The 16913-nt window shown below is 39.4% G+C and overlaps 2 protein-coding genes across 2 annotated transcripts; both read right to left on the bottom strand.

The window, feature by feature from the left end:
* Positions 1-6335: 6335 nt before the first annotated feature.
* Positions 6336-8096, bottom strand: LOC137963469 (9-cis-epoxycarotenoid dioxygenase NCED6, chloroplastic-like). Its single transcript, XM_068810586.1, has one exon. It carries the CDS (start codon positions 8094-8096, stop codon positions 6336-6338), a length of 1761 nt encoding a protein of 586 aa, XP_068666687.1.
* An 833-nt stretch (positions 8097-8929) lies between these two features.
* On the bottom strand, positions 8930-16662 carry LOC137963190 (sterol 3-beta-glucosyltransferase UGT80A2-like). Its single transcript, XM_068810363.1, has 14 exons — positions 16386-16662; positions 15922-16300; positions 12683-12855; positions 12305-12547; positions 11990-12101; positions 11591-11761; positions 11030-11093; positions 10835-10892; positions 10567-10744; positions 10297-10427; positions 9756-9858; positions 9597-9673; positions 9469-9516; positions 8930-9369 (listed from the first exon to the last, which is right to left on the bottom strand). Exons 2-14 carry the CDS (start codon positions 16229-16231, stop codon positions 9037-9039), a joined length of 2001 nt encoding a protein of 666 aa, XP_068666464.1. The 5' UTR covers positions 16232-16300; positions 16386-16662; the 3' UTR covers positions 8930-9036.
* Between the last annotated feature and the right edge of the window lie 251 nt (positions 16663-16913).

Below are 16913 nucleotides of genomic sequence, written 5' to 3'. Positions count from 1 at the left end.
GCTTGCCTGGACGCAGACCCTTTGCCCTTTGCGTCCAAATCTCTCAGCAACAAGTACGCCTTTGGGTATGTATGTGCCAATAGCCAATAGCCAATAGGAAACCATTGAAAAATTTATGAGCACAAAAATTTTAGGAGATGGGAAAATTTTCATTTTCATTCCTTGTCTTATCAAAAGTTTAAACGGATAGAAAAAAGGAGTTTTTTATTTTCTCTAATAGGAAATGGTGAAAAAAATAAACCAAGAAGAGTTAAATTAGGTCTCGGTGCCTTTCGGGCCCTATAACTTGCTGGAAAACTCAGAAAAAAGTGCTCCACTTGTTGATACTTGCTGAAATAACTCAGAAAACTCTCTAAAATTGATTTTGAGCTACCTTTGGTTTTATACCACTAGAAAAGGGGACTGAAAGGATTCCGTAGGAAGAAAAAAACAGAAAAACAACTTCAGACTCCAGAGATTGGAGACTGGTTTGCCCTTCATATGGGCTTCGAGTTAGGGATTGAAGCTCTTCTGTTATCCCAAAAATTTGTCCCGGTGTCCAATTATGACTCAGGAATAGGACCTCTTTAAAAAAAGAAAAAAAAAAATTTAACCATTATTATTTCTAAAAATAGCTAGTGAAAAAAAGAATTTAATCATTATGTCATTTTTATTAACTATTTTTAGAATAATAATAGTCAAATTATCATTTTCTTTTCTAGGGATTCCAAATAGACCCTTAATGTGGAGGATAGATGGCCTTAGAGGCTGAAACCCTTTTGTACTACAAAATAGGCCCCGCTAGGATCCCGTGAGGAGTGAGGAAGATAAAATTTCAAAAGTCAAACTCGCTTAAGTCTACATATGAATTTTTCCATGATTAAAAGCAAAAATAATAGTTCGCATAGTTAGACATAAGCATTTAGCGCATAAAATTGTTATGGAATAGTCCCACATAGATTGGTAAGTGTAAAGTGTCAGAGAAGGCATGGGCGACGGGACGTGGGAGTTGTCTTTTGTCAGAAAAGGCATGGGCGCCTAGGGAACGAGGAGAGACTCATGGTCCATGTATTTACCATGGGAAATAGAGATAAATATGGGATCTTGCTTTGCTTCTCCTTTGGTGTGTTTGGGTTCGGGAGATTGATCTGCATCTCTGCAGCTTCTACACTGCTAATGTTGTAGTGAATTTGTTCCTCCTGTTTTTTTTTTTCTCTAATAGCCGAGAGAGCAAGTGTAGAGGGAGAGAGACTTTGTCTAGTTGCTTGCGGCTTTAGGTGTTTGGGCGTCAGCCAGTCTCGAGGAGCTTTGCAAACATGTTGCTCTAATCAGTAGAGAGTGAGCTCAATAGATGTGGATGATGTCCTAGATGATTCTGTAGCAAGCCCTTAGCCAGAGGAATCTGTTGAACATAATAGTGCACAACAGTCCGACACATCACAGTCTCCTACTCCAGCTCCTATATTGAGAAAATTTTCTTGACCTCATGTGTCTAACAAGAGATATATGAATTATCTATTGTTGACTGAAGGAGGAGAACCTTAATGCTATAAAAAGGCATGTCAGACTAAAGATGCTAGCAAGTGGGAGCTTGCTATGAAAGACGAGATGAATTATCTAATCTCCAACCAGACATGGGAACTAGTTGAGTTACCCATATGGAAGAAAGCCCTTCATAACAAATGGGTGTATCGGGTGAAAGAGGAGCACGATGGCTCTAAGAGATACAAAACTCGACTAGTTGTCAAAGGATTCCAATAGAATGAAGGAATTGACTACACCGATATTTTTTCTCCCATTGTGAAGCTCAATACTATCAGATCAGTGTTGAGTATTGTTGCTACTAAAGATCTCTATCTAGAGCAGTTGGATGTGAAAACTGCATTTCTTCACAGAGACTTGGATGAGGAGTTATATATGCATCAACCAGAAGGTTTCTTAAAAAAGGAGAAATAGAATATGATGTGCAAACTCAAAAAGAGTTTGTATGGTTTGAAACAGGCCCCAAGACAGTGGTATAGAAAGTTTGACAGTTTCATGCATAAAGAAGAAATGCAATGCCGATCATTGTTGCTACTTCAAAAGGTACAAGTTCAGTTATATCATTTTGTTACTTTATGTCGATGATATGTTAGTAGTTGGCCCATATATGGATCAGATCATAAGCTTGAAGCGGCAATTGTCAAAAGAATTTGATATGAAAGACTTGGGTTCAGCAAAGAAGATTCTCATAATGCAAATCATAAGAGATAAGCAAAGAGGAGTTTTATCGTTATCTCAAACAGAGTACATCAATCGTGTTTTGCAAATATGCAACATGAACAGTGCCAAGCCAGTTGGCACACCCTTGGACAAACACTTATGCCTATCTAAGGATCAGTCCCCTCAGACGGAAGAAGAGAGAGAGTTTATGGATAAAGTTCCCTACGCCTTAGCCAATGGTAGTTTGATGTATGCAATGGTCTGTACGAGACCAGATACTGGCCATGCAGTGGGAGTTGTTAGCAGGTTTATGTCAAACCCAGAAAAATGTTTGTACTTTGGTAAAGGTGAATTGAAATTACAAGAGTACGTAGATGCAAATTTTTCAGGAGAAGTTGATCATTGGAGATGCACCACTGGTTATGTGTTTACCGTGGGCACAACAACTATTAGTTGGATGTCGTAGATACAGAAGATTGTTGCATTATTCACCACTGAGGCTAAATATATAGCAATAACAAAAGCCAATAAAAAGATGATATGGCTTCAAGGATTGTTAATCGAGCTAGGATTCAAACAAAAGAATAATACTTTGTACAGTGACAGTCAGAGTGTGATACATCTAGCAAAGAATTCTGCATTTCATTCTAGAACCAAGCATATTGGACTACGTTATCACTTAATTAGATCTCTGTTAGAGGATGAGGTGTTAACACTGAAGAAGATCTAAGGTAACAGGAATCATGCGGATATGCTAACAAAAATAATGACTATTGATAAACTGAAACTATGTTCAGCTTCAGTTGTTATGCAATAATGACAAGACCAAGAAAGAGTTATTGCATTGATATGTGTGAAGAAAGATTGATATCAGTCTTCAAGTGGGATATTGTCAGAGAAGGAGAAGGCATAAGCGACGGGACATGGGAATCGTCTTCTGTCAGAGAAGGCATGTGTGCCTAGGGAACGAGGAGAGACTCATGGTCCATGACATGTACCATGGGAAATAGAGATAAATACAGGATCTTGCTCTGCTTCTCCTTTGGTGTGTTTGGGTTCAGGAGATTGATCAGCATCTCTACAGTTTCTACACTGCTAATGTTGTAATGGATTCGTTCCTCTTTTTTTTTTTCTCTGGTAGCCTAAAGAGCAAGTGTAGAAGGAGAGAGACTATGTCTGGTTGCTTCGAACTTGAGGTGTTTGGGCGTCGGCCGGGGGAGCTTTGCAAACATGTTGCTCTACCATGATCTCCTTACAGGTTTCCACTATTTTTTTATTTTTTTTGGATTAATCTTTTACAAATTTGTCCTTCTGTTATCTACGGTGTTAGTGTGAGTTATGGGAGTTGTGATTTGAGAAAGTTGTAAATACCCTGTGAATTTTTCTCTCTATAATAAAACAAATGCAGCGGCCTGTGGACGTAGCCAGAGTTGGGCGAACCACTTTAAAATAGTGTATTGTTATTTTTGTTTCCTAGTAAATCTGGTTAGAATTTTTCTTAAGATGATCTTGAGTTTATTAGTCGGGAAAAAAAGTTTTATAAGTTAATCATTTTAGTATAAATTTTAGATCAAACTTCACATAATATCAAAACAGATTCTTATATGTGAGCCTCTATCCATAATCATTTTAGGATGAACTTTTAACCCAACTTCACAAAATCAAATTTGTTAGTTGGAATGTTTTTTAGATCTTAATTCGTGCGTTCCATCCTCCCGATCCTTATTACATCATCTTACCTGCGCCATTTCCTTCTCTCTCTGGGATAAAAAAAGACAGATTCCGAGAAAATTCATATGATACGCCTTCTTTCCTTCCCCTCGTGCTTCCCGAACGTATCCCACCCAGACACGATATCACCCAAAAAGCGGTCTTCGCGACACCGCGCCTGCAATTTCCTCAATTTTCATCCTCTAAACAGTAAAATGTTTCCCATTCTTTAAACCTGTCGTTGAAAAATTGGCTTTCTGCGTCGATCCGTGTTTTTGTTTATTATTGACCCTTTCCCAGTCAGTCGCTACCAAACCAGCAGCACCACTCTTGACCTCCATATTGCGTGACGGAGAATTTCTGGACCTAACTCTCACCTCAACAAATTATCATCCAAGCAGTACGTGAAAGTCGCAACGATGAAGTAAGCCTGTTCCTGCTCAACATAACGTGGCACGCCGACCACCTCAAAAGCGTTCGATCCGAACATTCGATACGAGCAGTGACGCAGCGCTCTGGTCGCCCCGCGCACTACCCATCTTAATCATCATGTCTTTCGACCGGAAATGCAGTTGTATCGGTGGAGGACTCGTCGACGGTGGCCACTGATAAGAAAATGGGATTTTTATTATATTATCTAATTTTTTAAATAATAATACAAATAACTAACTTTTTAATTTAATACCATAAATACCTAACTTTGACAGTGTCAATTGTACATAAGCTAACGATATGTCACCTGCCACATCATTATCTATATAAGATGTCACATAAACGAAAAACCGTCATCCAGCACTAAGTTGTTTACATTTTTCTCCCATTTTTTTCACGACTGATTTAAGTTATTTTGTTATTAAAAATAATTTAAAAACATTAATTTTACTTTAATATAATAAAAAATATAAATTTCGACGGTGGCCATTGATAAGAAAATGGGATTTTTATTATATTATCTAATTTTTTAATTTAATACCATAAATACCTAACTTTGACTGTGTCAATTATACATAAGCTAACTATATGTCACCTGCCACATCATTATCTATGTAAGATGTCACATAAATAAAAAAATGTCATCCAACACCAAGTTATTTACATTTTTTCTCCCATTTTTTTCACAACTGATTTAAGTTATTTTGTTATTAAAAATAATTTAAAAACATTAATTTTACTTTAATATAATAAAAAATATAAATTTCGACAATGGCCACTGATAAGAAAATGGGATTTTTATTATATTATCTATTTTTTAAATAATAATACAAATAACTAACTTTTTAATTTAATACCATAAATACGTAACTTTGATGGTGTCAATTGTACATAAGCTAACGATATGTCACCTGCTACATCATTATCTATGTAAGATGTAACATAAACAAAAAAAAGTCATCCAGCACCAAGTTATTTACATTTTTTTCTCCATTTTTTTACAATTGATTTAAGTTATTTTTTATTAAAAATATTTTAAAAACATTAATTTTACTTTAATATAATAAAAAATATAAATTTAATTATTAATTTAAAATAATATTTTATAAAAATATTTTAGTGTTTAAAAATCTAATTTATCATTACACAATTTATTACCTTATATATATATATATATATATATATATACAATAGTAAAATATAAAATAAGTATATTACTTAATTAAAAAAATCTTCTAATATGTTTAACACATTTTTATCTATTTAAGATATTTTCTAATTAAAAAATAATTAGTATTTTTTAAAAAAGTTTAAAAAAGCTTACATGGCATACGACATGGTTAATGACAAACGTGTTAGATGACGTATAACGATGACACGACATCCTATATGGATGATGATATGGCTTTTCTTAGGTAGTATGTCACTTTTAACCGTACAGTATAGTTGACTCGTCAAAATTGAATATTTTATGATATTAAATGGAAAAATTGGTTAATTGTGTAATACCCTAAGAAAATGGAGACGGCTGGACTCCCGAGTCCGACCGCTATTTGGATAAGATTCCTCGTATAATCCCACTGGAGAAGTTTTCCAAAGTTTTGACGAAATAAGAACTCGTCTGCTGATCTTATCTCTTGCTCTTTGTTATTAGATATATAGTTCTGGAAGTGATTGGTCTCCGAAGCGTCCATTATCAATCAGACGGAGCTTGAAAACGCCCCTGCATGGCGGTGACAGGGAATAATGTCTGTTTGTTGGTTTGTTCCTTCTCTCACATTGAAAAGAGAGGCGATTGTTCGTCGCCGACAGCAATTGAGGTCAAACATTGGCAACCAGACGAGAGCTCAGAACACCTATTTACTATTTAGATGTATAGTAATGGACATTAATACAAGTCAGTAAACTGGAAATTTTAACCGTTTGCAAGGGAGACCTTTACTCTGGCCTGTCTCTCATTTTCCACGGAATCCTGGGGAAGAAGAAAGAGAAGCTGTCGTCTCCGTTCAACTCTACTGAAGCTGGAGACTCTCGGAGGTGACAAATGTCCCATGCAGACCATAGGGGACTCTGGTCGGTAGTTTTATTTCCGCTTCTTGCTTCATGCTACGTGCATTCAAAATCACCAGTTTCGATTCACCGGACTTTTCGTTATGCGCAAAACTCAGCACGTGGCCATCGTCTTCTTCGCCACCGCAGCTCGGCACCATGGTGGGTTCTCCTCCAAATGTACCTTCTCCGTGTGGAAACTCGGTTACGGACCCGGTTTTGAGATCCACCTTGGCTATGCCTGAGCACTTCGGCCACGGATCCGCGATGGCCAGGTAAGCGTACCGCGTCTTCCTCCCGAGCAGTGTCTTGTTCACGTTCCCGGCTTCCAGGTTCAAACCGGGAACCAGCTCCCGGCAGCTAGACTCGCCAGTGGCAAGATTCAATCGAATTTCCGACAGCACGCTTCTCAAAGGCTCGTCCGAGTCGTTGAAAACGGAGTCCGGTGGAGTCAAGCATGAGCCTATAACAACCACATTCTCTTCTCCGTCGTCGGTGTACTCCTCCCACGCGTTCCACAAATGTAAGCAGAAGCAGTCGGGTACTTCGACCCACCGGATTCTGGACTCCGGGGTGGCGTCTTTGGGCAAAATTCCGAAGCGGGAGGTCTTGTTCCCTTCGTACAGAAATGGCGACTTGCCGCGTAGCATTTCGAACAGCTTGAAGACGAACTGGTGGTCCGGTATAACCACAGAGTTCTCCGTAATCGCGAAGTCGTGGATCATAGTCGGTTGATCCAGTGAGATGGGAACGTCGCTCGACTTCTTCCCGCACGTGTCGAATTTGAAGTACCTGAGGTAAGGCCGCTTGAGCACGTTGTAGCTGAGGGCGCAGAGCTCTCCAGTAATGGGGTCCACCTTGGGGTGCGCTATCATCGGGCATCGCAGCTGTCCGTCAAAATCGTAACGCCCGACGGTCTCCAATTCTCCGTCCGCCCTGATTCGCACCTGGTAAGGGAGGTCGTCTTCTGACATGGCGAGAAGGCAGCCGTTGAAATACAGCAATCCCGCGTTGGCCACCCCAGTGCCACCACTAGCGTCCACCAGCCCGGCGGCCCCTCGAGCGTAGAAAAGCATCAGACGCGCGATCCCCGAATGGCCGTGGAGCTCTCCTATGGGTTTCGGAAACAGCGGCTTCCCGAGCCTCTCCTCATGGACGAGTCGGTTAGTGCGGGTGTATCGACAGCTGTAAGTTGGCACCTCGTCGTCGCCGGCCAGAGTGACTGCGTGTATCATTCCGTCTCCGTCGAAGAGGTGGTGCCCTCCGGCAGGTGGGAACATTGGATTGGCGCCATTACGGAGGTATACGCCACGGAGGCTCGACGGTATATGACCAACGACTTTAAGGTCCTCCCGCAAAGCAGACTCGTTTACCGGGGCGAAATTCCCGGATATCTGTATGGCGGGGTCTATTGTTCTCGGAAGTGGGTGGTTTCTCTCCAGTCTAGTGATCACGACGTTTTCAATCGCATCCAAGGCGGATGCAGCAAGCCTCTGAACAGGGTTCAATTTGGTAAACTCCGAGGAAGGTACGGTAGGTTTCGGAGCGGACTGTGGAAGTTCTGGTATATGAAGCGGCGGAAAAATCTGGGAGATGTCCGGAGAAATCTTTAAGTCAGCCGGGCCAACCAGAATTCTGCAAGTAGGGGAAGAGGGTTTGCTAGTCGAGAGGCCAGGAAGGTAACGTGGGGGATTGGAAGAGAGATGAAGCAAGTTGTGAGCCATGGTAGGGATGTCTCCGGAGAGAGAGAAGAGGAAGAAGCGGTAGGAACGTTGGAGGCTTGCATGTGTATATATTATGAGGAGGAGAGAGTCGGGCAGGGTCCGTACTAGGAGACAGGAGACGAGGTAGGGCACGCGGGGCCGCATGGGTCAAGTCTAAACCGAAGAGATTGAGGCCCGTACCAGGCCCTTACTGATGGGTACTCCACGAGACTAATTTAGAAGCGGGACTTTTACAAGGCCCATCTCACACTCGGCGACTGTCAAGCTCTCCTGGCAGCATGCAACTCCACGCTTTCTCCGTCGCAGTCTCAAAAGACAAATCAGCAGTGAAGCTAAATTTCTCCTGTTGCTCTACGTTGACATAAAGTGGAAGAGAGGAGACAAGACCGTGTGCCTTCTACTGCTACTGATCTATTGTCACTACTTCCCTCCTTAATGGTGAGTTCCTGGGTGGATATATGTACCCAGAAATAGAGAAAGCTCTCTTGGTGGAGCTGCTTGAGACCGACACGGCGATAAGCTCGAACTGAGTTTGACGACGTTAATTTGCTTTTCGGTTGTGATCTTGCCATCACTACCGACACTTTGGCGCTTCTGTGTTTAGAAAAGTAAAAGAGACACAGAGAAGAAGAAAACACTCGTTGATCGCCATTCCAGATGTAAGTAACACGTCTATCGGAACATGCAAATCGGACACTTTATTTTGGACCGGTTTCTACTTGAACTTATCTTGATTCTGTCGAGACGATAGACTTTTTTTTTTTTTTTTTCTATTTTCCCTGGAAGACTACTGCTTTCTGTGTCAATTTGCATCCTCTGTGTTTGAGACGCGATTAAAAAAAATCAACTTCATTATGAAAACTTAGAAGAAACAACATGTGTAGGTTATAATCTAAAATTACAGTAATTGGGAAGAGAAAAAATTGACAATCCCAAGAACTCAGGAACACCCAAAACATTTTTTTACAGAACCCAAGCAAGGTTCAAAGAAACCTGAGGGCATTGATGAAGGTTGCGGCTGAGGCATTTTGCGAGGAAGGTGTTTAAAGAAAGCTTTTACAGCTCCTGCCACACCATCTTCTGATGCCATAGCTTTGGCTAATTCAAGTGCACGCTCTTTTACTTTAGGGTCAAGCATGAATTTTATCGCGTCCACAAGCTTTGGCAAGGAGAACTGTTCAACTGGGATCGGTGCTGGACCCACTCCTCTAGCATGAACTCGATCTCCCCAAAAAGGTTGGTCTCCAAAGAATGGAACAATTGTTGTTGGGCACTAGAAGACACCACAAAGTCCATTGATTGTCACCATTTATGTTAAAGAACACAACTGAACACCAAATGACAAAACCAAATTTCAGAAACAGATACCCACCGCAGCTTTAAGGCCAGCAGCAGTGGTTCCAGCACCCCCGTGATGCACCTAGAACAATACAAAGCTTCCACAACTCAGTTTGAAAAGGAAATACCTTCTAAACATCCACATTGAGAATTGACTCATACCACAGCTTTGCAATGCAAGAATAGCCAGTCATGAGGGCAGTTATCCAGTAAATACACGAAATCCTTTGGTGCCGCCACTAAGAAGAAGTTGTTACATTACGTAAGTGCATATTTAGAAGGTGGACAGGGGAATAAGGGAAAGTGCATCAGAAAACTTACAGTTTCCAAGACCACCCCATCCCTTGTTAATTATGCCTCGCTGCTGAGTGCTTTCCAGTGCTTCAACAATGATTTGGGTCATCTTTTCTGGTTCTTGAACGGGCTATCACAATATTAGCAGACAAAAGCCATCATGGAATTAAATACTGTTCCTGAAGGAAAGCAATACTTAAGGACAAACCTAGCATAGCACATACATATCCAAGTGAAACTAATTCCTATTCCTCATGTTACAACTGAATATCTTGAATAAATTCTGTAACAAATTGTTTTTTCAGTGCAAATGCTACAAGATTTGTTATTTATGAGGCACCTTACACACAAATGTTTTTGCTTCTGACTCCTACCAAACAAACTAAGCATCTGAGCCTTCATGGAAGCACTGGCGAAGCTATATTTATGCTTTTATTTGAGTGAGAAGGTTGTCTTAAACTAGATAATTTATCGTAGAAATAGGAGATCACAAGAACATTAGAGCAATTGTTGATTTTATTAAAAAAGGACTGCAAACAGACAAGGAAAAGAAAAGAAAGAGACTCACAAGGCTTCCAAATCCAATATATATAGGCTTATCACCAGCCTTAAGCCATCTAACAAGTTCCTCGGGAGGTTCATAATTTGATGCAAGGTTGAGGAAGCAAAAACCAACCACATCAATCTTTGGCCCCCAGTCTACAAAGCAAGAAAATACAACCTTCTATTAGAGCTATAGCAAATATAGCCAAGACAACAGTAGAATGGAAAGACTGAAAGGTAAAGCAAAAGATCTGAAAGGTTTTCAATTAACGATAAATCCCTACAACAAGAAAACCTTTTGGTTTGGGAACAAGATGAGGACTCCAGATATATCCATAAGGAACATCAGCAGCTGAACCTTGGGCCCCACTCAAATATGTGACAGGGCGTAGTTTAAGCTTCTTTTTTCTGAACTCATTTATCATGTCCCGTATCCCCAACCAAATAAGTGAGTCAACAATTTGGTATGATAGCTGCATCAACAAAAGTTTGAAGAGCAAGTAAAATATGTTGTAGAAAAGCATGGACATATGGCTGAAGAAAGAGTCAAGAAATTTGCTCACTCTATATCCAGCAGGCTGCTTGACCCGGGAAAGAGGATGGGGAAATTCACTGGTTGGCCTGTAACAAAAAATGGAGTGCTGTCATATTATGCCCTTGATCTTGTTTTAGCATCAAGATAAACAATTATATAAAGGAACTATTTCTATGTTTATATTTCTCTCAATGGCATCAAGAATATGTGAAGCATGACTTACGTCCATGGCATTGTGAAAAATATGTGAAGTGGTACTTTCAGTGCCTCAGCCACGTGTGTATGCCCTGAACAAGCATTCGTCCAGGTCAGCAGTTGAACTCAAGACTTCCAATTGACCATAAAACAGAACTACTACTATTCCCCTGGATCCAAAGAAAAGTTTGGAGCATATCAAAATCCATCTGAAATGCAAAGAAAGGGTCTCAAAAACTCTTTGAATAATGTGAAAAGGAAAAAAAATTATTGGAATGAAACTTGAACAGAGTAGAAAGGACAGCTTTACAGTGGTTTAGGTAGAACCAAAGTGATCATCAAGAAATAAATTTTTAAAAAGAAAAAAAAGAAGAGTTCAAAACAAAAGTTTTTCGTTCAGAGATTCACAGGAATCCCAGTAATTCCAGACACATATCTAGAAGGGAAGTAAATACTATAGTATCTCAATGCAAAAAACAATAAAAAGGAAAAATGAAAGAAAAACAAGAACGGATCTTTTTGGGTGGGAATAAAGAGAGAGAGATTCTCACACAAGCAACAGAAAAAACAAAAAAGATAAAATTCTAACCATATGCTGGGGGATTGGCTATTATAGCTTCTGCTTTAAAAGGAATTCCAGAGTCCAAATCAGGTTCTCTACAAGCAGGGAGGAGAGAGAATATGATTTCCTTTATTTGTTTTCTTTGTATAGGTATTTCGGAAGGTCCTGATGGCAAGAAACCCTTATTCTTCACCATATCTGGCCAAAAAAGAAAACGAAAAACATTATATTTATTCATCAGATTGGGTTCGCTAAATCATTCAGGAATTTAAAGAAATAACTCCAGTTTCTCTTTGCATGATGAGTTGGCTAGAAATAAGTATGTGGATATTATAGACATTGACCATCAATAAGGGGAAGACATTGACCATCAGACTATGCTGAAATACGACCAACAAGAAGTGGACACAGGTGGAGATCACTCACATTCAGCCAGAGCTTTTGGATCTCCTCCCAGTGGGTAGAACTCCAAACCAGCAGTTAACACGAATTCCTTGAAATTTGAATGAGTTGCTAATCTAACACGATGCCCATAGTCCTACATAAAGATAGTAACATAATCAGTAGTTAACCAGAGCTATGTCAATCTGCAAAACATTTGTAATGAAATGAGGAGAAACCATTGTCTAACATTTCGACACAATGACGTGAACCACTCTATATCATGAATTTTTGTTTTGTAACTGCTCAAGTGACAAGAGAAGCAACATAAGCACATAGGTGTTTGGATTTGATAACAACCTGCAAGCGTTTACCAATGGCAATAAAAGGTTGTACATCTCCTCTAGTTCCAACAATCAACATAACAATTTGTAGAGGTGGTATATACTGGATGTCAGGCGAATCCAACAGTTCTTCATCAACAGCTTCACTATGAACGTCCTCCGTTCCAACCTGAAGACCTTCAGCTTCCACACCACCAGGAAACTCAACAGCCACAGCTCCGTCACGTGTTACAGTCGCTATTCGGTTCAACATTTTGAGCTGGACAGTTTATGCATTTTGTGAGCAGGAATATATAGTTCTTTTAAAAGCATAAAAGATATTGAATCGTTATATAGAAATTTTAAACAATTAGTAGAACTCTCAATATCACAAAACATTGTAATGAGCCTACACCTTCTTACGATCAGAGATCTTGTCATCAAAAAGAGATGTAGCATCATTTTGTTTCCGCCTCTCAGTGTTTGATCTTTCTAGATTGAGAGGACCAGCAGACGACTCTGAGTGACCAGTATTTGGTATTTCTCCAGGAAGAGTATTAGCCCTAGGCAGACTCCTATCATTCTTCCCTGATACAAGATCAATAAGTGGTAAGATGTATCATGGTGTAGAACCAAGAGGCCCCTAAAATCAAATGCTACAAATAACAAAATCAAGCAATTGAAATGCCAGCTGACTAGAATTTATCCAATCACAAAGCTTCTTCAACCCACATGGTAATATAAACTTTTGGGAATATGCGGAGCTTAGTTATTTGGCTAACTTTTTCACAAAAGATAACCGGAAATTGGCTATTAGTCACATTAACTCTATAGCACTAAAACTCATGCTAAATGGCATTCGTAAGCGGCATAAGCTCAATTCAAGCAGCAGCTTCAGAGGCAATTGAGAGCCCACTGGAGGTTGTGGAGTTATTCAAGATTCTAAGGGCAATATCCATCTGGTTTACTCTGCTTCTTTTGGAAACAATGATTCTACCAACATAAAAATAAAAGCCCTTCTCTAGAGCAATAGAGTTTATGTTAATCATTTCACTGAATCCTTATTGGAGGTGGATTCGGCAATCATTATCTCGGGAAAGAAAATTCAAACCCCTCAAGTCATTGCCTATTTCTTGGTTCATGTCTGTCCATAGAATTGCAAATTACTTTAGCTGGTTCCTACCTTAAAAAGAAACCTCTCATCAACATCTTATTGTGACAAATGCCCCACCCTTCGTCTAGTTTTTCAAATATCTAATTCATCTTCTTTTCCTATATTTTCTATACGCTTCTTTCTAAGGCACTTCTACTCCAGAATTTCATATCTCATTTTAATCTTTTCCTCACTGTTACCGACTTTAATTGCATGTAAACATAGTTGCTAAGAAGCAAGCAGCTAAAAAACCTTTTAAAAAGGAAACAACAAAGGAAGAGAAGAAGTTGAACAGTTTCAAACAATGACACGAGCATAGAAAACAAATCATATAAATATGCAGGAGAAGAGGACCAAGAAATTCCAGTAGAGAAACAAAATATTTGCTCTACACCACCACTCCAACTCAAATTTAGAATCAAACTATTGAAGCTAATTAGCCAAATGGCATTAAGTTTTCTCATCTCTTTGTCATACATTTTCCTCAATACAAATGAACTAAAACAAAATGAAGCTCTAAATATTAAAAGAAAACAAAGTGGCAGTTGGAAGATTTTTCCAAAATGCAGCATATTCCTCCCTTTCTCAAAAGCAAAGGATTGATTTTTCAGCAGAAAAATCTAACGATACTACAGATGTGAGTTAATGACCGGTCTTAATATTGTGATAATGCCATTTCTTCATTTTCCTTCAGAGGTTGAATGTTCTTTCTCAGTTCTTTAAGAGCCTTTTGTTCAATATTTTGCATTTACTAGTCGAGTAAAAACTTAGGTAGTGCTAATATATATCTTAGTAGATTTTCCCTCCATTTATTTTCCTACTTTTTCTGATAGCACTTTGTAAATGTTAATAACGTTGGCACAAATTACCAAAATTTCAAGATTTTTCAAAATAAACAAACCTAGTTCTTTGCAAAAATTTCTCCCCCAGTGGCAGGTGCTTCTTTCTTTGAGATGAGTTAAGGTCTTCTCAAGGATTATTATGAGCTTCTTACAGAGTCAAAAAGCCCGTCAACTATTTAGACTCTAACAAGGATTCCTCCTCTATATCAATTCCTGACTCAAACCCCAATTCTTAAAAATTAAAGCAACCCATACCAATCAAAATTTGATCCCAATCCCAACACCCGTCAAGTGGGGTCTACCAGGTTCAAATTTTATAAAATTTTACAAAATAGTCATAAAAATTCATAGCATCAATATTGAAATATTTATTTTACAAAACCAATTGTGAAAATTAACTATCCATAACTATGAGTATAATCATTAATTTCTCAAGTTTACTGATGGATGAGTTTTATCAAATAAACCCTCCCAACTCAAAAAACTACATATCTCACATAAAAGTTAGACCCATTCTAAGATCAAGGGAAGATAGATAAGAAGGCACTCAAGTTCATAAGTTCAAGGCCTAAGTATTTAATCAAGAAGCCATCATCCTATGTGTTGTACAATATGAAATTAGCCACTTCAAATAGGTTCATGGGACAAAACTATGATTAATCCCGCATACATGAGCTCCAAGTATTTTACAGCACAAATTGGTAAGTTGGGCATTTCCCAACCCACAGAGCAAACTCTGCGGTTTATTGGTCACTACCAGCTAAAGCTGAAGGGTATAAACTCCTCAGGGAGCAAATCATTTTAATGATGCCGATCCTACGGCAAGGGCATAGATACCTCCATTAAAGAGAATATTTTTGGTCCAAGAAGTCTCATATTTAGGATCTTTTACTGCTAGATTTCATTTCTCATATATTGCGGAGGCAGGATGTATCATGTATACATGGTCCAACACACAAGAGTCCATATGTGCCATTAAGATATAAAAGTCTAAATAAATTGCCACAATTTTCACTACGATTGACCAAGACAACATTTTGAACGCAATGCTGAAGCACATAGTCATTATGACACCTGCTCCTAATGACCACAGTCTATGGGATGTTCAATGGAATCGCATAAATGTATGCATGAAATATATAACAAATTATACCAGAGTAAGAAGCAGTTAGATCAGGGCTACAAAAACTCACCCTTAACAGCTTTTATAGAAGCTGATAAAGTCACATTCGAATCTTCGGTTAAATGAAAATATTTGGTTTGGAGAACCATAAATTTAAAATATGGTTGGTCAAATTCCATCAGCATAAACATCAGAGAAGGCCATAACTCCGTTAAGTAAATTGAACAACGACACTCTAGTATCATGCTCTCTTTTAAGTAGGTAATTTGAGTTAATGACGAAATCCTATACATTTTATTGGTCTCTAATGATAAGCCCACTTCCATTTCTAGAAAAAGGAGTGCAATAACTTCTCGTGCTACAAAACCGGTAAACATTTAACCAAATGCAAGAAAAAAACAGAATTTTACGAAGCAAGTGAACATTTCATACAAACGAATTTTACTGCAGGAACATAATTTTATATTGTACACCCTTCCCCGCAAATAAATAAATAGATAAATAAAGTAGGAGACATCAGAAGCAAATCAACATACCTGAAGACTGACCAGTAATGGCACTGGCATCCACTTCAGCAGAGTTCCTACTGTCCGTCTCGTTGTTAAGCGACCCCTCTGACACTTCCCCGTCATTCAAGGACCCGCACGTCTCCCCAGTTCGCAATTCACCACCTCGACCGTCGGCAATTTCTACCTCCAATGAAACAATGACCTCGCCAGAAGAATCATCCCCCTCCTCCTCCTTGAGCCCATCAGCCGTCCGCGACATAGTGTCAGGGCGGGGTGAACCATTCGGTTCGGGATCCAGATCTCGAGGCCGTTCCTCCCATCCTTTCTCCGGCGCCATAAATAGACGACTCACGAATCTACCAAACGTCGAAACCCCCACAAGAATCTGGCTCTCATGTGGTCTACCCTGTCATGGGTGGATAAAAAATAAAAAAGAGTTTTCCACGTAGAGTCGCTTTGGAAGGTCACTTGTATAAGAAGACGCGACTCACTGAGATTTAAACCGTAAAAGACTCAAGGAAAGCAGTTCAATCGGTTTTCTTCGTTGGCAGCAGATTCGGATTGGAGAAAGACAGAAAGAATGTCTACAGTGCGATGGTATTTTTCCTCTTTTTTTTTTTTCTCTCTGTTTGTTGATCTCTCTGATTTTAAATTAAAGAATTCGGAAGGTCCGAGGGGGTGGAAGGCGGAGAAGAGGGAAGCTGCAAAGTTTGGTGGCTTTTCAGGTCCGGGCGGATGTCTCTCAGAATTGCGATGAACGAAGACAGGTAAAAGGACAGAGAAAATAGGAAAAACGACAGAGGGAGGCAGGTAGCGTGCGAGTCGTGTAGTGTCATGTCCTGCTCTCTGGTGTGAAGTGCAGGGTCTCTTGTTGTTGGTTAGTGGTTAATTGGAAAGGCAAGACACGCGTCCACTCCCGAGAGGGTAGAGTTGTGTTACCTTGATTACTATGCTTTACAGACATTGAAACCGGATGCAGAAAAGAAAGAGAATCGTAGTGAGTCTCTCTTCCTGCTGTA

This window comes from Aristolochia californica, unplaced genomic scaffold, assembly GCF_029961685.1.
Source record: "Aristolochia californica isolate CCGP_79_NKW_82.1479 unplaced genomic scaffold, dmAriCali1.0.hap1 SCAF_4, whole genome shotgun sequence".
In the NCBI taxonomy this organism is placed as follows: Eukaryota; Viridiplantae; Streptophyta; class Magnoliopsida; order Piperales; family Aristolochiaceae; genus Aristolochia; species Aristolochia californica.
The sequence above is the reverse complement of the archived record's forward strand: the minus strand, read 5'-3'. Positions and strand labels throughout refer to the sequence as shown.

What these genes read in the sequence shown, in the direction of transcription:
- LOC137963469 (XM_068810586.1), bottom strand. Translation starts at nt 8,096, where the DNA reads ATGGCTCACAACTTGCTTCATCTCTCTTCCAATCCCCCACGTTACCTT.
- LOC137963190 (XM_068810363.1), bottom strand. Translation starts at nt 16,231, where the DNA reads ATGGCGCCGGAGAAAGGATGGGAGGAACGGCCTCGAGATCTGGATCCC. An exon ending in AGCAGCCTGCTGGATATAGA is followed by an intron (nt 10,745 to 10,834) that starts GTGAGCAAATTT and finishes TTGTTGATGCAG; the next exon opens with CTATCATACCAAATTGTTGA. An exon ending in TCTTGTTCCCAAACCAAAAG is followed by an intron (nt 10,428 to 10,566) that starts GTTTTCTTGTTG and finishes CTTGCTTTGTAG; the next exon opens with ACTGGGGGCCAAAGATTGAT.